We start from the raw sequence: 26,971 nt of genomic DNA, 5'->3' as shown, positions 1-26,971 counted from the left end.
ACAACCTTGACGTACTCCTTTTCCTATTTGGAACCAGTCTGTTGTTCCATGTCCAGTTCTAACTGTTGCTTCCTGACCTGCATACAGATTTCTCAAGAGGCAGATCAGGTGGTCTGGTATTCCCATCTCTTTCAGAATTTTCCACAGTTTATTGTGATGTACACAGTCAAAGGCTTTGGCATAGTCAATAAAGCAGAAATAGATGTTTATCTGGAACTCTCTTGCTTTTTCCATGATCCAGCGGTTGTTGGCAATTTGATCTCTGGTTCCTCTGCCTTTTCTAAAACCAGCTTGAACATCAGGAAGTTCACGGTTCAGGTACAGCAAGGGTAAAGGCCCTAAGGTTCGACATTGCTTGACAGTATCCTGTCCGATGGCGTTATGATCTCTAAGGATGAACTGTCCTCAAATTTGCTGCCCTAAGCCCAAACTTCTGGACAGAGAGGTGTTAGCTAAAGGACTTGGGGGCATCATACTTGCTCAACCACGGGACTTGGTTCCTGATGTGAGAGCCGGTAGAAGGGATCTGAGCCCTTCAGCTTCTGCCCTCTACCCTCAGTGATAAAGAACCCACCTGCTGATGCAAGAGATGAGGGTTTGATCCCTGGGTCAGGAGGATCCCTTAGAGGAGGAAATGGCAACCCACTCCAGTATTCTTGCCAGGAAAATCCCATGGACAGAGAAGCTTGGCCGGCTACAGTCCATGGGATCTCAAAGAGTTAGACTCAGCACAGCAACTGAGCACACACTCGGTAAGGCAGACTCTAGTGTCCCCAACCCCACTCCCAAATGCAGCCCCATTCCCCCGAGCCCTGCTCCTAGTGTGGATTCCATTTGGAAAGAGGCTGGTTCATACACAAGTGTGAATGAATGGCCCTTGCAAAATAATGATACAGTTGGGAAAGGAGCTACTGAATCCTAAAACACTTGGAAGGAAATTTTTCTTCAAAACCAGAGAAGAGATGGGGGCAAATAGGATCTCTTCTGCTTCTGATGCTTGACAGCCCTCCCTGAGGAGGAGTCAGATCAAAACTACAAGCTTGTGTAAGAAAAAACATTGGAGTTGGTATAATGAAGGAGTTGGGATGACTTTTTTGGGGGGGGGGGAGGGTCAGGTTATAGAAAATCAGGCTTCTAGGATTATGAATTCAGAAATGAAAAGAAGAGCAGTGAGAAACCCAAGGAATAATGGCAGGTCCCAGGCCCGTGCTGCTGGTTAAAAATCCCTCCCCGTTTCCCCATGGTTTATGCAAAGAAGGAAAGTTCTGTGACACAGGAGGTCACCAACTGGTGGCTCATGGGCCAAAGCTGGCTCACAGATGTATTTTATGTCATCTGCCTGGTTTCAACAAATTCAAGTCAACATTTCAGAAGATTGGGATATTTCACATACAAATTCTAGGATTCTGGTTCTACTTGGACAACCAGGCAGTTTTTTTTTTTTTTCTGTACTGGGTCCTTGTTACTTTGTGAGGGTTTTCTCTAGTTGCAGCAAGCAGGGGCTACTCTTCATTGCAGTGGGTGGGCTTCTCATTTCGGTGGCTTCTCTAGTTGCGGAGCACAGGCTGTAGGTGCGTTCGGGCTTCAGCAGTTGCAGTACTTGGACTCAGTAATGTGGTGCATGAGCTTAATTGCTCTGAGGCAGGTAGAATCTTTTTGAACCAGGGATGGAACCCATGCACCCTGCATTGGCAGGCAGATTTTTTTTTTTTTTTTTTAATACAGTTGTATTTATCCATTTGAAAAAATCCAATTAAGTTGAAGTTTTTAAAACTTTTTATTTTGTATTGGGGTAAGGCCAATTAACAAATAATGTGATAGTTTCAGGTGGGTAGGCGGATTCTTATTCACTGCGCCATCAGTGAAGTCCAGTCAGGCAGTTCTGAACTTGCCTTCTTATGCAGCAACAATCAGCTGGTGCAAAGCAGTTGTTGCCTCTTTAGATGGGGTGTGGGCAGAGCAGACCCACAGGAACCAGCATAGACTAGGGGAGCCTGACTACCTGGGTTCACACCTACATCAGCTGCTTGCTAGCTGTGTGACCTTGGGCAAGCTACTTGGTCCCTCAATGCCTCAGTTTCCCTCACTTGTTAAATGGGGATAACACTTACCTCCTAGAGCTTGCACTACTATGAGCTTAATGTCAAAGACATTTCAGACTGTGGCTGGCACAGCATCAGTGCTATGTGCTTGCTCTTTTTATTTTTAGAGAGGGGTCTGGGTGAGGTGCTCTCGCCTGAGTCTACCTGGCACTTCCTCCCCTCTAGCACAACCCCATGTGCCCTGTGCATGCAGATGTATGGAGCTGAGCCTCCATTTTCGGCCCCCACAGCAAATGAAGTGAAGAGAGGACTTAGCCTGTGGGACTAAGGGGCAGAGGGAGGGGTGGATGAATTTGAAGAACATGGTAGAAGGAGAACCATCAGCCTTGGGAGCTGAGGGAAAAGAAGTCTAGGGTTTCCAGCCTTTGAGCTTAGGTAACCAGCAGCAGCAGTGGTAGGTGGGTGGAGGCATGAATAGAAGTGTCATTGATCAAGGTGGAAAATATAGCAGCAGGTTGAAGAGGGAACATGAAGGAAACTGAGATTTGGAAGTGTCTTTTGTTGAGCCTTGAACTGGACGCCCTGGCACGTTCCTGTGCTGCCCTGTGAGGCCTTACAGCATCTGCCTCCCCCATGAGGTACCTTTCAGACCTCATTTCCTTGCCTCACCCTTCCTGTCACTCAGCTGCAGCTATGCAAGCCTCCTTGTTGGTCCTCAAACACACCAGGCAGGCTCCTGCCGCAGGACTTTGCACTCACTGTTCCTTCCGCCTCAGACACCTTTCCCCGAGATCTCCACAGGGCTGACTCCCTTATCTCCTTTGTGCTTTGTTCACGTCAGGTAAGTGGGCTTCCCTGACCATCCTATTTAAAATTTAATTTCCTTCCCCCTGACTCCCCCTTCTCCTAGTTATTTTTTCTTTATCATAACCTTTATTCTTTTTTTAAGGAAGTTGTTTTTGGGAAGGGGGGGATGCTTGGGAAGATCCCCTTGAGAAGGGAAAGGCTACCCACTCCAGTATTCTGGACTGGAGAATTCCATGGACCCTGGGGTCACAAAGAGTTGGACACGACTGAGCGACTTTCATGCTGGGTGTTAGTTTTGGCACGTGAACTCTTAGTTGTAACATGCAAACTTTGGTTCCCTGGACCAGGGATCAAACCCTAACCCCCAGCCCAGTAAGCACCCACTCCTTGTGAGCGTGGTATGCCCCCTACAGAAAGAAGGGAGGAGGACAGACAGACAGGAGAGCAAGAGAGACGGCGTATCTGTAAGAAAAGTCAGTATATTTATGGTTTGCTTTATAAAAGTTACTATAATACAATGGTACATAGTATTGAATTCACAAAAATATGAACAAATATTTACAGCAAGACACACCCACAACGGAAACACTTCTCTTCAAAACAAGTTACATACGATGAGAGTCTATATGCACAAACATCCCTAAAACTTATGGATTCTCTTCTTGGCTGGAGGAAAGAGGGAGGGAGGGACAAGAAAAAGAAAAAGCAGAAACCCCCAACTCTTGAAAAGCAAGTTTGTTCAGTGAAAATGAAGGCATTGAAAGAAAAATGACCTGACACATTTCTGGCTATCGCAAGCCACTTCAGGGGCGGGACAGGGGTTCCTGCGGACAGGGAGGGCCCAGGCCCTTACTTGCCCTTAGGGAAGGCTGGTTGGGCAAGGTGAGGCCAGGGTGAGGGGTGAGGCAGGACCCCGGACCCTGGTTTCCTCACATCCCCCACCTCCACTTCTTTTATGGGAGGAGGGGATAGACTGAAGCCAGCCCCTTGGGGACTGCAGAAGTAACTTAAATCAGCCATCTCTACAAACTACACATTTCCTCATATGAAAAATAAATATTTCCTCAGTTGCACAATGAGGCAGAAAACCGCAAAAGGAAGAGAAGGTTGCCGCTGTACCCAGGTCCCTTTCTGTGTCTTCATGCCACCAATTTCATCGACCTTGAAACCAGTGGGCATAGTCTCAGAGAGGGGTTGGGGTGAAGAAATTTAAAAAAAAAAAAGAAAAACACAACAAAACCACCAACGACAAAAAAAAAGAGAGAGAGAAAAAAATAACAATTCTTTGTACAGAATTTACATGATAACAAGCTTGACACAAGCTGAGATACCAGAGGCTCCGGGCCTGCATCCGCAGGGTGGTGCGGCCCCACCGGGAGCGCTCCCGTCTTGCTGAGGATGACTCTTGGTCACAGCAGTCACTTTCCATAAATTATTTACACGCCTGCTTTGCTTTCTGGGGTGCGGGGGACTTGTTTTGTGTGTGTGTGTGGGGGGGGGGGGTTTTTTGGAAGTACAAAGAAATAAGCAAAAAAGTCTTCCCACGTGTTTCTACAAGAAACAATGTTCCCGAGAAAAAGTCCTTTATGGCAGCCTATGTACAGAAGTCGGTTCTGAACTTCAAAAACCTATTTTTTTTTTCCCTTCGTTTTGATTTTATACACGCACAAGAAAAAAAAAAAAAATCCATGGAAAGGAACTTGGAAGAGAATGATGTAAAGGGTTAAAAAAAAAAAAACTATCAGACTTAGTTGTGAGTTTTTAAATCTTTTCCAAGATTTTCCTTTCTCTGGGAGAAATACACCTTCTCACTCCGAAAATAAATATGCTCTTGGCTTCCTGGGGTGAGGGCTTGCTGGCAGGGTGAGTCAGGCTCTATGGGCTGGGGGCGAGCAGGTGAAGCTTATAAGCAAATTAAAAAAAAAATGCCACACGCATTCGGTCAGACACCCGTAGTGGCGGGACTGGGGGACCCGCCTTCCCTGGGAGGTGTATCTCTCCCCCTTGGTGAAGGTGAGAGCCGGAGAGAGTAAATACCCCACTTCCAGCACCCCTTGCCCACACTGGGGCCTCCTGGAGGCTCCCTCGTTGCTGGCATTTGAATGAGAAAGTAAACATTGAACCCAAGATTTTGGGGATGGCAGGTGTGGGGTAGCATGGAGAGCCCCAGAGGGGAAACTCCTGCCTGGGGCCAGCTTGGCTCCACCAGGGTCTGCTGGAGGGCGTGTGTGGCGGGGGGAAGGCACCCCCAGGCTGCTGGGGAAGGAACAGACTGAGGAGGGGATGGGAAAGAGGGGGGTCTTCTTCTCACTGAGTCCGCCAGCAGAGAGGGGGCCTTCCGTAGTGTTCTGAGGTCAGAGCCGCCTGGCTTGACCCCCTCCTCTGCAGCACCTGGCCTGGCGCCCAGGCCTGGAGGGTTCCAGAACGTGGGCCTGGGCCGACGCACAATCAAACGAGGCCTCTGCAGCCCCCGCTGGGGGTCCCCACTCTCTGATTCTGCTTTCACATTTCAACGGTTAAAAATGTCTTTTCTTATGAAGAGGAAGAAAAGAAAAGGAGAAGACAGAACAACATAGCAGCATTCATGGGAAGAGGCTGACGGGGCAGGACAGGATGAGAAAACACAGAGGGAAAGAGGTGGATGAAGGGGAGAAGGTGGGGGAAGACATTTACACCAGAGCTAAACCAAAGTCCCAAAAGGAGCATTTAAAAAAAAATGAAGGAGACACGGGCTGAGACAGAGAAGCCCTTTCCCACTGAGGGGCCGGAGCTGCGGTGGGACCTGGGGGGTAGTGTTGGGGGCGCCAGGCCCTGGCACGGCCACTGGGTAGAGGGACAGCACCTGAAATGGGGGTGGGGGGTGGGACCCGGCCCCAGAGAGCCGGGGTCCACGCTTGGGAGCCGGGGTGGCTGACAACCCCGGGTGCCGGCCTAGTTGAGGGTCCCCCGGCAGTTCTCAGAGCCACAGAGGCAGGGGATCTTGACGTCCTCGATGGGGAACTTGTAGTCATAGGTGATCTCCTCATTGACGTTGATGTGCTGCTTGGAATAGATGACGATCTTTTTCTGTGACTCCACCGTGATCACCTTGGCGTAGCAGTTGGGCTGTGGGTGGGATGGGAGTGGGGGAGGGTGAGCTGACCTACCTGGGCCCCCAACCAGGCCCTCACGGACTGCATACCCTGAAACTCAACCGAACCCCATGCTCAAGGCCCGACGCCCTGGCCCCACAACCCAGTGCCCACTGGTCACCTGCTCTCAGCCTCGGCTCCCACATCGGGCAGAGAAAGACCCCTAGCCTCTGAGGTTAAATGAGCATGATGATTGCAATAAAAACGAATTATTTCCTAGGGAAATATTCAATTTTCTTTTATACCGTAGATGACCCCAAATTTATATTTCTAGCCCAGGCCCTACTTCACAGCTCTAGAGAAGGGATCAGCAAACTCCACCCCCCAGCTGCCTGCTCTTGCAAATAAAGTTTTATTGGCACAGTTGCCCTCATTTATTACATACTGCCTGTGGCTGCCTTTGTTACAATGATAGTTTAGCAGCTGTGAGATGGTCTGGGTCATAAAGCCAAAAACGTTTACTCCCTGGCCCTTTACAAAAAGGTTGGCCTGTGCTGCAGAACCCCAGATCCAACTTCCTGCTTGATATCCACCTTTGACAGCTCAAGGAGACATCTTTGGCTCAGTGAATTCAAACTGAGGGAGTGGCCATTCCACTCACCCAGTCCCCCAAGCATCCCTCCCCTGCCTCACCTCCCCTCCAGCAGGCTGGATCTGGCCTACCACACTCAGCAGGTTCCATCTACAGGGGCTCTCACTTCTGCCACCATGGGCCTGGACTCCAGTAAGTCCCCGCTGCCTGTCTCTGCTCTGAATAATTCCACTCCTGCCCCAACTGCCAGGGAAGTCTTTCCAAAAGGACAGCAAATCCTGTCACCCCCCAGTCAGTAGCCTGCCTCAGTTTTTAGAGAAAGTTTTCAGCTCTGCCTATAAGGTTGAGTGACCCAGCCACCAGCCACCCTGCCAACCTCCTTTTCTCTGCCCCTTGGAGAGGTGTTCTCCCTCCCTCCCTGCCCCAGGCTTCACTTCAATCACTCCTACACCCAGGTAATTCCCTCTCATCCCTCAGGCTTTCACAGGAGACTCTCAGCAAAGTCCCCACCGGCCCCAGGGAATGACAAGTCACCATGCTGTGAGCTGGCATGTGCTGGGAGCCCACTGTGTCTGCACAGGCCTGTGCTCAGTAACCCTCTTGGTCCTCCCAACAACCTATGAGAAGGGACTGTGATCATCCCAGTTTTATAGCTTGGGAAACTGAAGTAGCAACTTGTAACTATTGCTGGACAAGTAGTAACCTGTCCATGGTCACTCACTAAGTAGCAATGCCAAACAAGACTTGACCCACAATCAGCAGTACCTGACCTCCCATCTGAAGCTCCTTGTGCTTGTCTCCATGAGACAACCAACCTTGATATCAACATCCACTCCAACACCCCAGACTCATGCCATGTCAGCTGTTACTGGCCCTGTGTGTCTCTTTAAGTTAATTTAAGACTCAGTTTCTCAGCCACACTGGCCACATTTCTAGTGCTCAGTACCTCATGTGTACAGGAGCAGACAGCAAAGATGCAGAGTACTTCCTTCACTGTAGAAACTTCTACTGGCCAGCACTAACCGCAGAGGCATAGAAAAAACCCAGCAGGGAGAAGGAACTCTGCAATTATCAACTATATGGACCGTGTCAGGTACACCTCTGGTCTCATTAGGGCCATTTGACAGACGGGAAAACTGAAGGTCAGAGGAGAAGGGCTCCTCAGACAAGGCATCACACTGCGTCCTCCCTCCTGAGCCCCCCGTCCTCGCCCCATGCTTGGAAAGGAGGCCATGCTGGCTCCTGTGCCAGCGGCTTCCAGGTCCTCGCGGCACGCCCCCGGGGGCGTGGCCCCGAGCCGCACACTCACGTTGCAGCTGTGGTTGATGAAACGCGCGAAGTTGCCGCACTTGGTGGCGTCGATAATGGTGTCGTGGTCCACCCGGAACATGTAGCTGCTACCGATGCCCTCGTCCTCGTAACGTTTCTCCCGCATGTCCGCGATCACCTGGCCAGGAAGAGGCCTCAGTCTGGGTGGGGCGGGGCTAGCCATGGCCTGGCTCCCACACCTGCCCTGCCCGGCAGTGTTTACCTGGCGGATGTTCTGGCCCACATACTCGATAACCATCTCGTCGGCCGCGATGGGCTCCATGGCGAACAGGCCCCAGTCGTGAATGTGACTCTTGCAGAATTTGAGCTTTTTCTTCCGGAACTAGGGGAGGGACGGAGATGCGGGTGAGAGTCATGGCCTTCGGTCCCAGGGCTACCCCGGCTGCCCCAGGTGGGGTCTGGCCTCACCTTGAGCTGGTTGAACTTGAGCAGGTCGCTGTCACAACTGCCAGTGAAGGAGGACAACAGGCGCCGCTGCTCAGATCGCCGCTCGGAGCCTGCCCGTGTGGAGGCGTGCGGCTGCGCGGGAATGCTCATGCCCTGCGAGGGTGGGGCGGCGGGTGACAGATCAGAGAGGAGTGTGGCCGTCTGGGGGACCTGGCCTCACAGACCACGGTACCTGTGTCCCGCTGTCCTTGGCGACCCTACTCTAAGCTCTGTGGCCCCAGCTTCCTTGCTCTGGGCACACCTATGCCTGTCCTGTCCTAATCGCCACCTCTCCTCCACCTGGTTCCTTCCTGTCAGAATCTGAACGTGCTCAAGTTCCTCTAATCTTAAATGTAACAAAACAGCATCCACTTCACTCCTGTCATCTTTTCTCTTCTCAATTACAGATCTGAAGCATCTCTGCTTCTTGGACAGACGATGGCGATCAGGGACTTCCCTGGTGACTCAGTGGTAAAGAGTTCCCCTGCCAATGCAGGGGACACAGTTCAATCACACATGCCATGGAGCAACTAAGGCCTTGTGCCACAGCTGCTGAGCCTGAGCCAAGGACCCGCAACTACTGAGCTCATGTGCCACAACTACTGAAGCCCACACACCCTAGAGCCTGTGCTCTGCAACGAGCCACCACAGCAATAAGCCTGAGCATACAACTAGAGCGCTCACCCTGCTCACAACTACAAAAAAGCCTTCATAGCAACAAAGACCCAGCACAGTCAAACATAATAAATAAATACATGATTTTTTAAAAAGTAAAGCTGTTGAGTACTTACCTACCCTAATAACCCGTGGCTTTCATTTGAAATCACAACTCCTCCCAACACCCTTGCATCCCTTCCCTCTCTTGGCTTTCCTGGTCCTGTCCCCGCCATTAATACCTGGGAGTTTCATTCCCCTCCAGGTGCTCTCCCTGGGTCAGCTCATCCCTGCTGCGGGCTTTGGTTAACGCTTCCATCCTGATAATGCCTAAATTTAGATCCTCGAACCGGAAGTACCCCTCCCAGGCTCTATACTGTACCCATACATCTAACTGTCTACCTGACCTCACTACCTGGATGTTCCATAAACCCCAGAACTGAAGCTGTCCCAACACAACGGTCTCACTTTCCCTCTCACCTCTGTGATTGGCATCCAGTTACCCAGTGCCCCAGGCCGGACCCAGCAGCGTCATGCCATTCTGCCTCCAGTCAGCCCCCAGTCCCATCCATTAGACTTTCTAATGTTCTAATGATCCTGCTAAGTTTTTCAAAGGCATTCACTTTTCCCCACACAGCCCCCTACACCCAACCTACCCAATTTATTTGCTGAATTAAAAAAAAGATGAAGCTAACTTCTGGAGATGCAATTCAACACTGTTCACATCCCTGACAAAGACCCTTCACAATCGCTTCCCTGCCCGCCGCTCACCTCGCCTCACCTCTCACACCTGAGCACCCAGGGGGATGGCACCGTGAGCCAGGCCTCTGGTTCCACAACTGCCCTGGCTGCCTGGCACCCTTTCCAGGAGGGCCCCTACCCATTGCCCAGCCTGGGAGGCTCCTGGGTGGGTGGGCACCTGATGGCCCTACCTGGGTGTCCGTGGGGGGCTCGTCGGTGCTAGCACGACTGCTGTTGAGGTATCTGAGCTTGTCCTTCTTGTCGATGGTATAGAAGCCCTCACTTCGGGCACAGCCCGTCATGTGCTCCCGGATGCCGTCGTCCCGTTTCTTCTTCTTAGCTGAAGAGAGGCTGGTGGGTGGGTGTGGGTCAAGGGCCACATGGACATTCTTGGAGAGCCCCATCTTCCCAGACCTGGCCTTACCCTCAGACCCATCTCCAGGACGCTGATGACACCCAGCTCTACCACCCACACTTAGGCCACCTCCCTAAAGCTGCCCACTGCCCAACTCCACTGTGGTTAGAACTCTGTCAGGTACCTAGCTGCATGGTCCTGAGTGTGTTTCTTATCCACCTTCTGCCTCAGTTTCCCCATATGCAAAATGGGATAATTATGACACCCTCGGAATGATTACAGATGCTGAGTAGAGCTCCTGACACAGAATAAATGTTCAGTATATTAGTTTGGTACAGCAGGGATAAAGATAGCACCAACTTCACTGGGTTGTGCTAACAACTGACTATGGGGGCATTGTGATTAATAGCCCAGATTCTGGAGCCAGGTTTACCTGGGTTCAAATCTCCACTCAGTTACTTTATAGCTGCATGACTTTGGGCAGGTAACTTAACCTCTCTGAATTTCAGTTTCTTCCTATGTAAAATGGGAATAATAATAGCCCCCACCTCCCTAGGCTGTTGGAAAAATTAAATTAGCTGATGAGGGGGAGCCAGGAAGAGTGAGCCCTCTGTCAGCCCCTGCTTCTGTTATGTTGTACAATCACGTTGTTACGTTTGGCCCCAAGATCTCTTAATTCTGGCGCACAAGGCAGAGATGACTCCATACAGAGCCTGGTGTGGCACCAACACACAGACACCATCCACAAGTGGTGGTGACATGCGCCCTCGTAGGAGATGCCACCCAGAGAGGGAGGTGTGGCCCCCGCCCCACCTGGCAGGATATAGGGATGGTAGACCCAGAGCGTGTCGTTGAGCCAGTCCATGCCGTTGTCCTGCTGCAGCAGCCGCTCGTAGGTAACACACAGGAAGCGGATGTCCTCCTCGTCAATGCCACCATTCCAGATGTCATAGAGGATGGTCATCTCCTCAAACTCTGAGCGGGGCCGGAAGAGAGGCTGCGGTGGCGAGAGCTCGGGCGAGGCTGAGACCACCAGGTCCTCATGGCGCTTCTTCGGTGGCCGGCGCCAGGACCCCCGCACCTTGGCCATGAACTCGTCGGAGATCTCGTCACGCCCACGGGGACCCGGAGGTATGGCCTCAGAAGGCCACTGGTTCTCTAGCTCCTTAAAGGGCAGCTTGGTGGGCTCAACAGGTGGTGGAGGTGGGGGTGGAGGGGGCTGGGGGGGCAAGGGTGGTGGGGGGGCTGGGATCCCCGCGTTCCGGAAGTCCAGGGTCACGGTCCGGGGATCATGGGTGCTGGGGAAGACAGGGGTCTGTGGCTGGCCTGGCAGAAGCAGGAGGTCCCTGCCCAGGGCGGCCCCTCCTGGCGGTCGGACCAAAGGCCCATCCAAGGTGAGCACAGCTGGCGGGGATCGCCGGGGCCGGCCCGGCTTCCTCTTGATGGGGGGTGGGCAAGGGGCCAGTGGAGCAGGCAGCAGAGGGGGCAGCTGGGTGGGGGCCCGCGACTGGGCCCGCAGGACAGGTACGGGCAACGCCAGGGGCAGGGGCAAGGGCAAGGGCAAAGGAAGCGGCAAGCCTGTCTCCAGGAGCACCGGGGAGGCCAGGGGGCCAGACCGATCGTCACGCCGGCCAGCTGGGAGGGGGCAGACAGGCAGAAGTAGGGGGCCGCCAGGCTCGGGGAAGGTGGGTGTGAAGCTGAAGTCCCGGCCAGGTGTCCTTGGGAGGCCCCCGCTGCTCAAGCTGGGGGATGGGGATGGGTAGGAGAAGGGGCTACCGGGCAGCTGCGGGGAGCTCAGGGCCAGGCCGCCACTGCCCGCCGTCGGCAAGGGCTCCCCACTCGGCGTGGCCGGCACCGCCTCGGCGCTCTGGGACTTGCCCAGGCTGCCACAGAGGCTCGGAGTACGTGGGGGCTGCTCCTCATGGCGGGGAGGCTCCAGAGGGACGGATGGGAGTGGGGGGTCTGGGGTCTTGGGCTCTGGTGGTGGGCTGGGTGGCCGGGGCGGTCGAGGCGGCGGCAATGGTGGCTGCAGCGGTAAAGAAAGCAGTGCCGGGGCCTCAGGCTCCGCTTCCAGGTTGTCCTCTGTAGAGCAGCAGGCAGAAAGCAGACCTTAGTTATTGACTCAAACGGCCCCTCCTCATGCTACCCTACTGTACCCTGGACACCTCTCTGGGTATGCACTCGCACCCTCTAGATTCCTAGATATACAGCAGGATTTGAGAAATGTTGGTGGGAATCAATCAAAGATGCAGGAGACCCAGCTGGCGCCCTTGACACTGTCTTTAGAATGGTGTTCCGGTGAGCAAGGAACATACCAGGGACCAAGAAAATGACCTCTGCTATTGAATAAAATTAAACAAGTCCCTTTTCTGCACGACTTGTCAGAGCCTTTAAGGTTTTCCCCTAGCGTTTCTCTCCACTGTCACCTAGTGTGTTTTCTAAATTATCGGCTGTCATCTGTCACCCTGCCCTGAGCGTAAGCTCCAGGAGGGACGATACTTTTGCCCATTTTGGTCCACTGTTGTTATTTTCAGTTCCTAAAACTATAAAGGAGATAAAAATAGAGGCTTTATAAATACGTTTAACAATTGGCAAAAATTTGTGGTTCTAGAGCCAAATAAAAAACTTAAACAAAATACAACGGGTTGCTCTCCTTAAGGACTATTAGAGGTACCAACTAACCACGTGTGGCTATAGTAGTTTCTGCTGCTGCTGCTGCTAGGTCGCTTCAGTCGTGTCCAACTCTGTGTGACCCCATATAGTAGTTTATGTTAACTTAATCAACATTATAAATTCTGTCCCACAGCGGCACTCTCCCCCTTTCTCAAGCTCTTAACAATGCTGTGTCTAGTGGCTATGGGGCTGGACAGGGCAGAGAGAACATGCTGATTGCTGTACAAAGTTCTCTTGGACGGCACTGCCAGAGCCTTTCACGTGCTTTGTGCAGCTCCACCAAGATGATGGAGGGGGCAGTGCCCACAGCCCCTTTTAACCCACCCAGCACCCTTCTGGTGATAGGTGCCCAGGGCCCAGAAGCCTTCTCTGCCTGCCTATCACTAAAAGACCATACACATCCACACCTCTTTTGGGAGTATCTCATGGGACTAGCAGTCCAAGGACTAGACCCCAGGGAAATACAGTGAGGAATGGTGACAGCAGCAGACCTGCCTTTGGGGTCTAACAGGTACCCAGCTTCGTAGTGGCAAGTCATCTCGCTCCATCCTCCCGTATGACCTTACGGGGGAAGCACCATCCATTGATCCCGTTTTACAGATAAGGAAATTACTTGGTAACTTTAAGTGATGGCACAAAGGAGCCCTGGTTCATTCTGATGGTTAAAGACATCTTGTTTCTATTCCCACCGCCTTCCCATGGGCTGCAAGTATTACCTGGGGTAGGCTCTGGGGATGGCAGGGGCCGGGCCTCCATCTCTCCTGCAGGGGGTTCTGGAGACAGCAACCTGGCCCCTTCCTGGTTCAGGCCTGGTTCCCCGGGGGGCTCCTTGCAGCCAGCCAGCTCCTCGACACTCACAGGCAAGGGGGGCTCTTCCAGCATCGGGGTCCGCTCCTTAGGGGCCTCGTCCTCAGCCTCAATGTCCACCTCCTCTTCTGGGCCCTGTGACTCCGTTGTGGGTGCTCCTGTGACGACTTCATTCTCAAAGTCCTCGTCAGGAGCAGTGGGAGCCATGCTCTCGTCTGCAGCTGCCTCCCCTTCCTCCTCCTCCTCTTCCTCATCCTCCCCAGCTGGCAGCTCTTCTTCATCTTCTGAGGATGATGATGAAGAGGACTCGGAGCTTGATGCGAAGTCAGATGACTCAGAACTCTCACTGGAGGACTCAGCTCCAGGCTTGGAGGTGGTGATGCTCACCGTCTCCTCTGCATGGGGAACACGGGCAAGGGCCCTGTTATTATCTGCTGTGCCCCAGCCAGAGGCGTCACCAAAGGGCTCAAAACAGGAGGCGCTGGGGTGAACGTGTCCCTCAGGTAGGTGGAGGGGTGTGTGTGGAGGGGTGTGTGTGTGTGTGGAGGGGTGTGTGTGTGTGTGTGTGTGTGTGTGTATTAACTCACCATCATCTGTTTTTTTCCAACAGAGGTGAAATCCACATAACATAAACCTAACCATCTTAGGGTAGATGACACGGTGGTATTTAGCACCTTCACAATGTGGACAACTGACATTTCTATCGTGTCCCAAAGATAGAAATTTCACAAGCTCAAGAAGCAGCCCGTTCCTTTCAGCTATCACCCCTCTATCCCCACCACTTGACCTCAGCAACCACTAGTCTACTCTTTGTCTCTACTGTTGTTCAGTCGCTCAATCGTGTCTGCTCTTTGCGACCCCATGGACTGGAGCACACCAGGCTTCCCTGTCCTTCACAATCTCCTGGAGTTTGCTCAAACTCATGTCCATTGAGTCTGTTATGCCATCCAACCATCTCATTCTCTATCTCTGTGGACTGACCTATCCTGGACATTTCATTAAAAAGGAATTACACAGCAGGCTGTGTTTGTGTTTTAATGACTTCACACTTCATAGTCAAGAAATCCTACCCCTTCAGTACTGCTGACTGTTGTGCAGGCTCTGCTTTCTGCAGAGGGACCCTGGGCTGGGCCAGAAGCCACACTCACCTCCATCTGAGTCCCCTTCTTCCTTCTCACTCGCCTCTGACAGGGCTGTGTCCTCGTCATCATTCTCAGACTCATCCCGGTCGTCGCTGTCTTCATCATCATCATCCTAGGGGAGACGGATGCTGGACAGGTGAGCCGAAGGGCTCCCTCGCCTGGCCCGGCTCCCCAGGCCTCCCCAAGCCCAAACAATACCTTATCTGACATGGATGAGGTTGAGGAGGAGGAGATCTGGCTCCTGGGGCCCTCCTCCCCCTCCTCCTCCCCCTCCCCTTCCTCCTCCGTGCTTTCTCGCTCCTCCTTATCAGAGGCTGAGGACGAGGGTGAGGTGGTCGAGGAGCCCGAGGACGAGGATGCTGACGAGGAAGACGACACCGACAGCGACTCCTTCTCGTCCTCCTCCCCGCCGCTGTCCAGCTCCAGGGGCCGGGCTGGCCGCCGCCGCACGCCCATGCCCTTGGGGTCCCGCTTGGCGAGCTCACAGGGGGCGTCGGCCATGTCCCGGTCCCGCTCACGCTCAGACTCTGCAGGGAGGGAGGGCGGGCGGTCAGAGCCAGGTGGGGGCGAGTAGGGAAGGAGGAAGTCCCAGCACCCGGCAAGGCCCCACCTTCGTCCTCCTCATCCACGGAGGTGGAGGGGCGCAGCCGCTTCTGGTCACCAGACGAGGCTGTGTCTGGCGGTTCCTTCCTCTTGACCTTGAAGGAGGGCAGTCGAATGGCCCCGCGCAGCCCGATGCCCAGGCCCAGCCCCTCGTAGCTCAGGCCCTCGCCCTTGCCCCAGGACTCCAGCAGGCAAGAGGCGATGCGGTCCTTGGGCTTCGGCCTGTCCTCATCTTTGTGCTCACCCGACTTCACTGGGGTCAGCGAGGCCTGGGGTGCGAGAGAGGAGGGGAAGGTCAGTGTGGTTAGAGTACGGCCACCAACCCTGTCCCTCGAGTAGCCTGCCATCCTTTCCACAGTGACAGTCATGCCCGAACTGGGCACTTCCTTTCCTGGAACCTACCGCATTTCATGTCACTACTCAGGACACCCCCAGCGCCACACTCCGCTTCCCTGACCCTCAACTTCCTCACCTGAGAAGCTGTTACTATGGTTGCCCACACATGGCAGGGGCACTGGAGTTTTGGAGATTGGAATCCAAGAGAAACACACAGTGAGTACACATGTGTCATCGACACACTGGCTTCACAAAATAACACACACTATTCTGTTTGGGGGATCTGGGTGGTGGTGTTTCCACTAAGGTGCCTGGGGACGACAGAGGCTGCCTGGCCAGGTCTCTGCCTCTGGCCTGCCCGCCCCCCACCGAGGGGACATGCTGCCCACTCACCTTAGCCATCCGTTCCTTCTTGTCCCACCACTCATCGAAGGCCCTGAAGGCCACCACCTCCACCATCTTGCGGTTCAGGTCCCGCTTCATGATGGCCTTGAGCTCTTTGAGCACCACCAGCAGGACGCCGTCCACAGTGGCCTTATGCGGGTCCTCCTGGCGGGGCACATAGCCTGGTGGTGGCACTGATGGGTCAAACTTGGGCAGGGGTGGCCAGGGCTGCCCGCGGCCTGGGCCAGTGTTACCAAGGGAGAAAGGGCCCCGGTAGGGCGGCAGGTTGACAAACTGCAGTCCGGCGGAGGCGGCTGCAGCTGCGGCAGCCATGAAGGGGGGGTAGGGGCATGTGCCCTGGCCCGTCATCAGACGGCTCAGCATCTGCGTTTGCATCTGGAAGGACATGGGCATGCTGCCCCACTGGCCCCCCAGCACGTGGCTCATGTCCACCTGCATCACAGGAAACAGCCCTGGTGGGAAGGGCGGCAGTGGCGGCAGAATGGGTGGGGGTGGGACACCAGGCGGCGGGGCTGGCAGGGGTGGTGGGGGCACTGTCACAGCTGGATGGGCCGGGGGTGGCGGGGGCGGTGGTGGTGGCAGAGGTGGGGGCATGGGGAAGCCGGGCTGGGGTGGGGGTGGGGGTGGGGGCGGGGGCAGTGGTGGGAAGCCAGGGGGCGGGGGCAGTGGCAAGGTTGGGGCCAGCACGGAGGGAGCTGCCACGGCCCCGGCCCCTGGGGTCACCACCATGGGCTTGGGGCAGTCAGCGCTGGTGATGGGGGCCGAGGGCATCTCGTCGTCTGAGATCTCCATGTCCTCCCCTGAGGACTGCTGCCCCTGCAGGGAGAGCAAGGGGAGAGAAGTGAGGGGGAGCCTGGGAAGCCAGGCTCCCAGATTCCCCTTCCCAACACCAGAAGGTCAGAGAAGCAGCATTCTGTAAGACTAGTGAGCAACATGGCTTCCGCAGTCCTGATCCTCATCCCTTCCCATCCCAGCCGTGTGGCCTTGAGCAAGTCATTTAACCTCTTTAAGCCTCAGTCTTCCCATCTGTATCTTGGGCATCATAGTACTTGCCTCATGGGGTTATCATGCAGCTTCATGCATTCGTTCATTCAACAAACATTTGCTCAGCACCTGCTGTATACCAGGTATTGTCCCAGGTGCTGAGGACACGGTGATGAACAAGACAGACAAACTTGCTCTCTTGGAGCTGAACTTCTAGAGGGATAAGGCAAAGGCTGACTAGGATGAATGTGAAATATATAGTCTTTTGCAAAGAAAACGAAAGCAAAGAAGGGGGCAGTGAGACATGAAGAAGGAAAAAGATTCTGTTTCAATTTGAAAGATTGTTTCAACTTGTATTCAGAGAAGATAATACTAATAGTTAATAACATTTCTATAGCCCTTCCCTGCTGGAGGAGGAAATGGCAACCTGCTCCAATATTCTTGCTGTGAGAATCCCATGGACAGAGGAGTATGGTGGGCTACAGTCTATGGGGCTGTAAAAAGTCAAACATGACTGAAACAACTTATCACAGCACGTAGCCTGTCCTATTGGCAGGCACCTTTCTAAGCATTTTATGTATGTTCATTCAGCTAACCTTCAGAAAACCTGCAACGTAGGTGTTTACCACATTTTACTGATGAGAAAATTGAACACTGAGAGCTTAACTTGCCCAAGGCTACATGGCCACTGAGAAGGAGCCTGGATTCCAACCAGGAAGTGGCTCACCAGCCTTTATTCCCAGTTGGCCTGCAGTCTTCACTGTGGCAGAGAGGGCCTGGCAGAGGTGACAGAAGCAAGGGAAGGAGAAGCTTTAGCAGGAGTCAGGGTGCATGAAAAGGAGATAAGTCTGTATGTTTTCCTTAATTATTCCGTTCACATAGTTTTTGTACAGGCTGTGGTTGGGTTGAGTGTTGTGAGCACAATGTCTCATGTTTCTTATCTGTACCATCATCTCATGAGGAAGGGCTCTATTCCAATCTTTTGACAGGTGAGAAAACACCCTCAGAGAGACACACGTAAATCACTGGCCCAAGAGGCGCTGGTCAGAAACAGCTGAGATTGGAGCCCAGGGTGCCTGCTGAGTGAGGGGTCGGGGCTGCCGTGGGAATCCAGGACAGCGGTACCAGGTCAATGGGGGAGCCAAGTGTGACTTGGCTGTGAAATAGCGAGGTCCTCTTTACATTCACACTTGGGGCTTTGGGGAGCTGGGTGCACAGGCCTGGAACTGGAGCAGGCCATGGTGTCCACAGGGTAGAGGTGGAGCAAGAAGGCAGAACAGGGGCTGGGAGAGGAGTAATGGACTGCCCCCAGGCTCCTGTGTCAGGACCAGAGGTGAAAAGGTAGCTCAGGTGCCATCTGGGGAGACAGAGCCTTTGTAGGTTGCCAGAGACAGGGAGTGCATTTGAAGGTTAAGGAGGTGGGGGGTCTACGCAGGCTAGAAGGTCAAAGGTCAGACCTACAGGCGAGGGAGGGAGAAAAGGGATATGGAGGGACTGGGAGAAAAGGTAAACGAAATCTCCGGCAGCAGAAGGACGCTCGGGCTGTTACTCTGTCCCCTCTACAGACACACACACTCTCGCTGCCTCTCAGGGTCCCACATTCGTGCTGAGAGGGAGGCACTGGCAGGCTTGCAGCCTGATACTCAGGGACAGCGCCAGATCAGTCCTGGACAGCGCCCTGCGAGACAGGCGCAGCACGCAGAGGGTTAACCCCAGCCCCACTGCCAGCCAATCACAAGGAGACCGGGGTCCACGCACCAGCTCGAGGCCCTGCCCCTCCCTCCGCCCCTCCCACGTCCGGGGGGCGAGAACCTGTGGGAACTAGCCGCTGAGCCTTGGGCATCAGTTTGAGCTGTTCCTGGAGTTTCTCGTGCAGCACCTACTTAAGCCGAGACGGCGTGAGGCGGATACTCTGACTATCCCACCATTTCACAGATGATGAAACTGAGACTCAGAGAGGGAAAGTGACTTCCCTAAGGTCACATAACCAGTAAGTGACAGAGGTGGGACTCGAGGCTCAAGGCTTAAGGCCTGGAACCAGAACTTCTAACCACCAGCTTCTGTGAAGATAGGGAGTGCCCCCTCGCGCTGCTCTCCCGCCTGGTCAGCCTAGGCTGGGATTCCCTTAGGTTTGGTCCGGCGGGGCCCGGGAGCCATTCTCCCGACTGCCGGCAGGGGGCTCCCGAGGGCCACCTTGGAGGTTATCCGTACTCCCGGGGCTTCCCGGACCACAGCTTTCTGGGCCTCAGTCTCTCCTTTCCTCCAGTGACCCGGCGGGAGAGCCCGTTCTCTCCAGCTACTCTAGGCTTCCTAGCCCTGAATCAGCAAGTGAGCATGGTAAACAAACATCCCCTAACCTCGGGAAGAAAGGAGGATGGCAGAGCCAGTAGCGCCCCCACCTCTGAACACCTGTCAACTCTCCCTGCCTGAACTCCTTAGCGCCAGAAACCACTTGCCAGATCAGCCTAGAGGCCCCCAGGGGCCCTGGCCACCTGCAGTCCCCTCCCAGGCAAGCCAAGGTCCTCTCTGTTCCTCCCTGAGGCAGCCAAATCGGCCTAATCAAAGGACCTGGGAAGGAGGGAGGGCCCCTCCTCCCGCCACCCACAGGGGCACAGAGCTCCCTCTAAGCTCCTGGCTGCTCATGCCTTTCAGGATCACAAGTTCCAAAGCAGGTCTCCAGGAGGGCCAGGGCAGGTGCCTGGACCAGGAGAGGGTAGGAACAGAGCCAAGGAAGATGACTTAATCCTCCCCACAAGAGAATGTGGCAGGCAGCATCCCTCATGCTAACCCTAAGGATGGAGCTTGGGCAGAGAGACCCCAAATGAAGCTCTGTGGGTAGGCAGAGGGTGGGTGGGTGGGGGGTCAGCTTTGCCTGCTTCTGGCTGTGGCCCTCCTGCTGACACTCTTGGAGTCAGAGGAGAGGGAGAAAGTAAATTTCAATGCCCTCCTTGCCCCACATGGTTTCCAGTCTCTTCAGAGGGCACCAGGTACTAGGAGACAGAGCTCCAGAGTTCCCACCTGACCCAGCTCAGCAGAACACTCTGGTTACTCCCTTTCCCCGTAACTGTCTGAGTGTCAGGACTAGTCTTGACCAGGCCCTTAGCTACCCAACAGAGGAAGGGACCCAAAACCATCACTTGTCCACACTCCCTGGGATCTCAGACTTCAACCAAAGAAGCTCAATTCAGACTTTATCCCCCAGAAAAGTCTCAACTTCCCATAACCTAACATGGAGAGCAACAGATCTAGGTCAAGTTTCCCTTTTCGCCAAAGCTGCTAGGGAGCTCAGAGGCAAACCAACTGCTCAGTCACGGCCCCTGATGCTTTCTGCACGTTCTTTTTATTTTTGACCTGTTATTTTGGCTCTCCTGGCCCTGTTGCTTGTGTGTTGTAGTTATCCTCAGGGAGGAAAGAGGGTGCCACAAGACAGACAAAACCAAACCCAGACAGACAGACAAACATTATGTGGTACCTCATCCATCTTCTCTGAGGTTGGGGTCCTGTCTCCAGCCAGGTCCAAGGCCGTCTCACTTGTCTGACCCAGAAGACCAGTAGGGTCTGGGGGACCCGGCTCGGGTGGGGGCCGAGGCCCCAGGCCCAGATCAAGCTCACCATCCTCATCTGAGTCAGGCAGTGGCGTGGGGCTGATATCTTCCAGGCCAGTGCTGGAGGGGCGCGAAGAGGGTGGTGTAGGGCCTCGAAAGCCTGGCTGAGAGTTAGCGCCAAAGGGGGCCAGTGGGGAGAGCTGGGAGGAGGAGGAGGAGATGGGGCTGCCCTCCATCTGCAGCTCTGTGTCTGAGTCCTGCTCCCGAAGGAAGGGCAGCTTGGTGCGCTGCTCCTTCAGCAGCATCTCGATCCGAGAGTCTAAGCTGTCATGGGGCTTCTCTGGCCCTGCGGGCGACGACTCCAGCGTAGGCGTGCCGGGACTGTCACAAGGCTCAGGACTCCAGCCGAAGGTTGGCCGACCACCCAGCTCTATGCTGTTGGCCTCAGGGGGCGGGGGTCCCGGCGGTGTGCCAGGCTTCTCCTTTGTCAGGGGCTCGGCGGGTGGCAGGGGTGGGGGCGCAGGTGCTCTTCGGAACTCGCCACTGTCACGGGCCCCAAAGGGGGCTGTGGTGGTGGGCTCCTCAGGGGGCGGGGGAAAAGGGGGCACAGGAGTCTGATACGGAGAGAAAGCTGACTTGAAGGCGACTCCGGGCGCAGGGGTTGCTTGGGTGGGCGGAGGAGTGTGGGCAAACGTGGCAGAATCCTGTGGTTGGGCCTTGAATGGGGGCCCACTGCTGCCCCCACTGCCGCCAACTGCCCCGAATGGGAGGTCCACCGCACCCCGGAAGGCAGCTGTGGCCCCTGCCACTGCAGTGACAGCAGACGAGTTGTGGACATAATGGTGCTCGTGGCGGCGGTTGTAGGCATCTGTGAACTTGCTCTCGTGGCGCCGAGCCTTGAAGGTCGTTGTGGGATCCTGGCTGAAGAGGTAGGAGGGCGTGGGCTGGCGGCTGGAATAGCTCGAGTCCTGCGAGAAGGGGGTGCCCAGGCGTGGCGTGAGCGGCGTGCCCTGGCCGTATGAGTTGGGTGTGTCCAAGCGGCAGCTGGAATAAGCTGTGTCCTGGGAGAAGGGTGTCCCACCACTATTGGGGGTGACAGAGGACGAGCTGGAGCCACAGCCTGCAGACAGGCCACCATCTTTGAGGCGCTTCAGGGCATCTGACAGCTGGAAAGAGAGAAAGAGGGAGAAAGGTCTGAGATCGCTGGGGGGGAAATCATGCACTAGAATGGGACTGTTTTCCCCTCTCACTCCATCTTCCGGGGAGCTCGGAGCCAAACTGGTCACTCAGCATGGTGAACGGAGAGGGGAGGGGAGATTAAAGAAGAATAGCTGGATGGGCCTCACCTTCTCTAATCTTGGGGTAGCCAATTATCCTCAGAGAACCTTGAGGGTTTTTCCTAATCCCTGAAGCAGGGTAAAGATAAGACCCTGATGTCTTGGTTTACACTGGGATTTCCTTCCTGCCTCAGGCCGTCAGAAATCAAAGACCTTCCAGGCAGAGGTAGCCGAGGCCAACGATGGAAGTGAGGGGTGGCTACCTTGTTCCCCCAGCCTCTTGATATTTTAGGCTTTAAATAGTGTAACATGGTAAAGTGCCTGATAGACATCCCAGCGGATCAGCAAGTAAGCAAAGACTCTTCACTTGGTAAAAGCTACTCCTGAGAGTGGTCCACTTGCGAGAGGGTGGTCCAGGTGGGTGTTCTGGGGGGCAGTGGTTGGGGAAGGAGGGAAGAGTCATTCTTGCTCTGGAAGGAGAGCCCTGAACCAGGCTTTCGTTGGCGGGGGTGGGGGCGTGGAACGGAGGGGTCCATGGGACACCAGACAACAGGATCCTGAACACAGCAGTGTTTCAGGATCAGCGTGGAAAGCACATGGGCTCTGATCAGTGGTAATCCCAGCGTGTGCAGGGAAAGGGTGAGGGGCCAAGCCAGAGGGTGCTTCAGCAGACAGGGCTTTCAGGACCCTCCCCTGCACCCCACTGAAAGCTGTGGTGGGCACAGCCAGGCTTCTTTCCCTCCTGGGTCCTGGTGTCCCATGCTGGAGCTGGTGAAGTGGGGTGGGGGGTGCACACTGGGAAACTGGTGATGGGGTGGGGTCACACACCCACCTGCAGGGTCTCATTCACGATTGGAGAGACAGCGTCCAGCTCACCCACTGGCAGGGTTTGGGGTGTGTATCGGCCCGTGACCAACAGTTCGTAGAACCGCATGCGGGTTTCCCCTGTAGAAAAGGCAAGGGAGGGAAGCCTCAGTGAGGCTCCAGGATGGGGCAGCCCCCACAGGTGGGCATCCTTGTGGGTCCCCTTGTACCTGGGACCCCACACCTTGGGAAGCTGAGTGACCCTGACCAAGTTCCCACTTCTCTCTTTGTACCTCATTCGGGAGGTACAATCTGTTCAATGAAGCGGCTAAACTGTATGATTCTCTCATCCTGAAATTCAAGAATTTAATGTCTCATGACACCGGGACTCCCCCAAATATAGACATGCCACCCCCACCACAAAGCCCCTTCCTGTCACCTGTGCCATGCCAGCCATTACCACAGTCAGGTAATCCCCGTTCTTCTGCCTTCCCATCTACCAGCCAGAGCCCAGTAGCAAGTGAAAAGGAGACCCAGTGACACAGAAGTGACAGTTTGTTGTGAACCCTCTTGGGTGACTGACAGAGTTTGTAAAAGCACTCTAGGACTGACAGCCTCCTCCCAGTCCCCAGTCCCCCTGTTGGATAACCCTCCACCCTAGCTCCTCCCCATTCCCAGCCCCCCACCAGTAGAGAGAGGCCTCTGACAGACCAGGGGGCCAGATTATCGATATTTATAGAGCCCTCTGAGGCAGCTGCTTACATATGCAAAGGAGACACATTCCTTGAGCTACTCTTTACCGGTCTCTTTCTTGAAATACAAACTTAGTGGCAGTCTCTAAGGGCCTTTTTTTTTTTTTTTTTTTATACAACTTTGGTGAGGGCTGACTGTTCCTTAAGATAAGCCTGCCACCACCCAAGGGGTCTCCCTTGACAGAGACAAAAGGAGGGGAGGTGAAGGGGGCTGTGGCCTGTGCCCTGAGGAGGCTCAGGCCTGGGACAGGTTTGGCAAAAGTTTATAGGGTAACTGTGCCCAACCAGGAGCAGCATCCCTCCACACCCCCCAGCAAAGACTAAGAAACTCAGTTGACATGTATTAAAGGCAAAAAAGAAGATTTAGATTTTCAGGTCTTAGCTTTGGTATACCCCAGTTGCCCCTAAACCCCATGCTCACAGAACCCCTGGAAGTTACCCACCTAAACCCTCCCAGGCAGGGTCCCCCGGGACCCCCCCCCCCCCCCACAGCGGGGGAAGGTGGGAAAGACCCCAACAATGTCTGCCCAGTCACCTCTGGTTGGACCTCAGAGCACCTGACACTTTCTTCTATATTCTATAGGAACTCTAAGCGGCCACAGACAAACTTTAGGGGATGCCCTGGAGGTCCGGAAGCCCCCCAGTCAGCACGGAGGAGAAGCCTCCCAGGACCCTGAGGGTGGGAGGTATGGCTTCCAGAGCCCAGCTCTCCCAGCAGCCGCTCAGAGGCTCAGAGCGAGCGCAGAGTGGGATTCTGCTGCCTGGGAGGTGATGCTGTCTCTTTAAGAGAGAGGAGGGAAGACACAGTGTCAACCCTTGAACACCCAGAGCAGCCCGCCCAGCTCTATCGGGAACATTATCAATGAAACCACACTCCGGGCCCAGATTGGTTCCCACTTCCAGGGGGAGGGGGCGGCAAGAGGGGGAGGGGCACTCCCTAACCCCTTAGGAGGACTTTTTTAGTGGAGAGACCTACTCTTCGCACATTTAAAAGCGGCTTCGTGGCTCTTCCCTCAGCGGCGCCCCCCCCCCCCCCCCCAATAAACAAACCCTGTCTCCTCTCCTAACACAGACAGCAACACTGGGGACTGCCTAAACCCAGGCCACCAGGGCTCCGAGAGGGGCCCACGGGGGTGTCAGCAGTGGGGAAGCCTCCAGGTGGTCCCTAGGGGTGCAGTGGCCAAGGACCGGCACATTTGGTAAATTACAGTTCCGTCTCCTAGCAACAGACAACACATTTAGCTCCACGTGACTCTACCCTCAAGAGGGGGGCAAAAGAAAAATAAGGTTGTAGGGGGGTACCCAAGGAAAACTGAGGGGCTCCCCAACACTGCAAGACGGGCCCTGGGAGAGAAGGGGGTCACACTGACAGGTCTTGGGGCTCCTCGGCGGTGGCTGTCCTGAGCGGGCCTCCACTCACCTTTGGTGTCCAGCTCCACGTGGATGATATTACCCATGACCGAAGTGCTATGCAAGTGCTGAACGGCCTCCTTGGCTCCCCTGACCGTGGCAAAGACCACTTTGGCAATGCCCAAGTGCTTCTTGGTCTTGGGGTTGTACAAAATCTCCACCTCCTCCACCTCCCCATACTTCTTGCACATGTCCCTTAGGAAGTTTTCACGGATGTTATCATTCAGCTTGGCAAATGTCACCTGCTTCGGAGGCACCGGGCCCACATAGAACTCATCGATCTGGCAGGGGACGAGGGGGAAGGGAGTTTGGAGAACATTGAAACCGAAGGGAAAGCAGAACATTTCCCACTCGCCCGCTCTTTGAAAACAATGAAGGGTAAAAAATTTAAAAAAAAAAAAAAAATTGGGGGGGAGGGGGAAAGCACGCGGGCGGGCCCGGGAAGCGGAGGATTAAATCGTTTGGAACGTGGAAGTTCTCTGGGTTCGAAAGGAAAGGGGAAAAAGAAACAGTTTCTCTTTCCCCACCCCCCCCAACTCTGACCTCTTCTTCCTGCTGCCAGGGCAGGGACGACCCCTCGGGCTAGGAAGCTGTCCCCCTAAAACCACAAAGCCGGGAAGGGGGGCGGGTCCCAGGGCCGAGTTCCTGGGCTGGCAGGAGCCAGGTGGGTACTCGGAGCCCCCAGCTGGGCGGGCAGGACACTGTATCAGCTCCTTGATTACAGTTTCACCGAGTGTTATTCTGTTTACTGTAGCCGAGAGGGGACACCCCCTCTCTGTGCAACCTCCCCCTCCCCGCCAAAACTTCCCCAGCCCCCGGACGGCGGGAACTCAGAATCCGGCTGGGCTAGGTCAGGACTGGCGTTATTTTCGAACTCGGGGAGGGGGGGCGGGGGGAGGGGCGCGGGATACGGGGGAGGGGGTCCTACCTTGAATTTGGGGACCGACAGCTCCAGCTCCTTGTTTTTTGTCCAGATGCCGACCACCCGGGGATCTTCGACAATTTCCACCGGGCGGTTGCTGGACATCTGTGGATAGGAAAGAGAGGCGGAGTGGGTGGGCTGGTCCCACTCCCCAGGGTCAGGGACAGGAACCCCCCCTTCTCCAGGCACTTGTCAAACTCCAGGACTAGGGACCTGGCTGACAGTTGGCCGGATGGTCAGGAAGGGGGGGTCCCCGGGCCGCTCGGACCACTCAGCCCCCAATCTCTTCGGCACGGCTCGGGGAGGCGGGGGGGGGGGGGGGGGCGGGGGAGCCGACAGGGAGGCGCGCCGGCTACTCACCGCAAGGCTGAAATGCTGCCCATCGTAGCGGTACAGTTTATGATGCCCCTTTTTCAAAGCCGGGTCAATCATCAACTTGTAACTTCTCCAATGGTGGTTCCTCCTCTCGCCCGAAGGGCCGGGCTGCGGCGGGGGCTGCTGGTGGTGGTGGTGGGGGGGGTGACTGTTCTCCATGCCGTTAACCCAACCTGAAAACGAGCAAGTTGTTGTCGTCTCCGCCGCGGCGGCGGCGGCGGCCGCTTCTACACACACGCTAAAGAATCAAATCGTCCAGCCCCCCACCCCCTCCCACCTTACCAGCGCGCCCCAAAAGGAGCTGGCTCCCCCCCAAAATAAGAATGGAGCGAGAGAATAACCCTTCCGGAGAATTAGACGCCCGCCCGCTCGGCCACCGTCTCGGAGCGGCTGCGAGGGGCTCCCGGGGGCCCCTGGTGCGGACTGGCGGGGCCCGGGGCACCCGGAGGACGCGGGCTCCGGCCCATGGTGCCCGCCCGGCCGCCCGGCCGCCCGGCGTGGCGCTAGCTCGCTCGCTCGCTCGGCCCGGCTCGGGCGCGGGGCTCCCGGCAGGCCTGGCGCCGCCCGCCCGCTCGCTCGGTCGGCCGGAGCGGGGGCCGGGGCTGGGGGCTCGGGACGCCCGGCTGCCGGCCGCGGCCTCTCCCTCCCCGAGCCGCGCTTACATCCCCGCCGGGCGCCGGCCTCCCTGCGCCGCCAGCCAGTACATGGTGTCCCCCGCGGGAGCCGAGGCCGGAGCGGCCGGACGGGGGGCCGGGAGGGGGGAGCGCCGCCGCCGCCGCGGCTGCCGGGCCCGGAGCTGCTGCCGCCGCCGCCGCTGCTGCTGCTGCTGCTGCTGCTGCCCGGGAGGCGGCTGGCGGCGGAGGCTCGGCTCCCAGTAGCCGCACATCCCACAATACACCGCTAAGGAGCCCGACCCGAG

At 55.6% G+C, this 26,971-nt stretch overlaps 1 protein-coding gene across 2 annotated transcripts; it reads right to left on the bottom strand.

Annotated features, from left to right (window-relative positions):
* Positions 1-3,308: 3,308 nt before the first annotated feature.
* On the bottom strand, positions 3,309-26,830 carry SETD1B (SET domain containing 1B, histone lysine methyltransferase). Of its 2 annotated transcripts, none has more exons than XM_027566847.1 (17): positions 26,715-26,830; positions 26,038-26,225; positions 25,684-25,782; positions 24,766-25,036; positions 22,622-22,734; positions 20,440-21,678; positions 15,972-16,799; positions 15,250-15,511; positions 14,838-15,166; positions 14,646-14,751; positions 13,407-13,892; positions 10,843-12,099; positions 9,854-10,020; positions 8,250-8,381; positions 8,044-8,163; positions 7,822-7,959; positions 3,309-5,954 (listed from the first exon to the last, which is right to left on the bottom strand). In XM_027566847.1, the coding sequence occupies exons 2-17, from the start codon at positions 26,209-26,211 to the stop codon at positions 5,781-5,783; spliced, it is 5,895 nt and encodes a 1,964-aa protein (XP_027422648.1). In that variant the 5' UTR covers positions 26,212-26,225; positions 26,715-26,830; the 3' UTR covers positions 3,309-5,780. The 2 variants fall into 2 exon arrangements, with proteins under 2 accessions (XP_027422648.1, XP_027422649.1); XM_027566848.1 differs by lacking the exon at positions 26,715-26,830 and adding an exon at positions 26,335-26,438.
* Positions 26,831-26,971: the final 141 nt, after the last annotated feature.

This window comes from Bos indicus x Bos taurus, chromosome 17 (genome assembly GCF_003369695.1).
Source record: "Bos indicus x Bos taurus breed Angus x Brahman F1 hybrid chromosome 17, Bos_hybrid_MaternalHap_v2.0, whole genome shotgun sequence".
Taxonomy (NCBI): Eukaryota; Metazoa; Chordata; class Mammalia; order Artiodactyla; family Bovidae; genus Bos; species Bos indicus x Bos taurus.
This window is presented reverse-complemented; position numbering and strand designations above follow the sequence as displayed.

Bases quoted from the DNA above. Each gene is read 5' to 3' on its own strand.
- SETD1B (XM_027566847.1), bottom strand. From the start codon at position 26,211: ATGGAGAACAGTCACCCCCCCCACCACCACCACCAGCAGCCCCCGCCG. The intron at 15,512-15,971 runs GTGAGTGGGCAG...CTCGCACCCCAG, and splicing joins AGAAGGAACGGATGGCTAAG to GCCTCGCTGACCCCAGTGAA. The intron at 14,752-14,837 runs GTATTGTTTGGG...CGTCTCCCCTAG, and splicing joins CCTCATCCATGTCAGATAAG to GATGATGATGATGAAGACAG.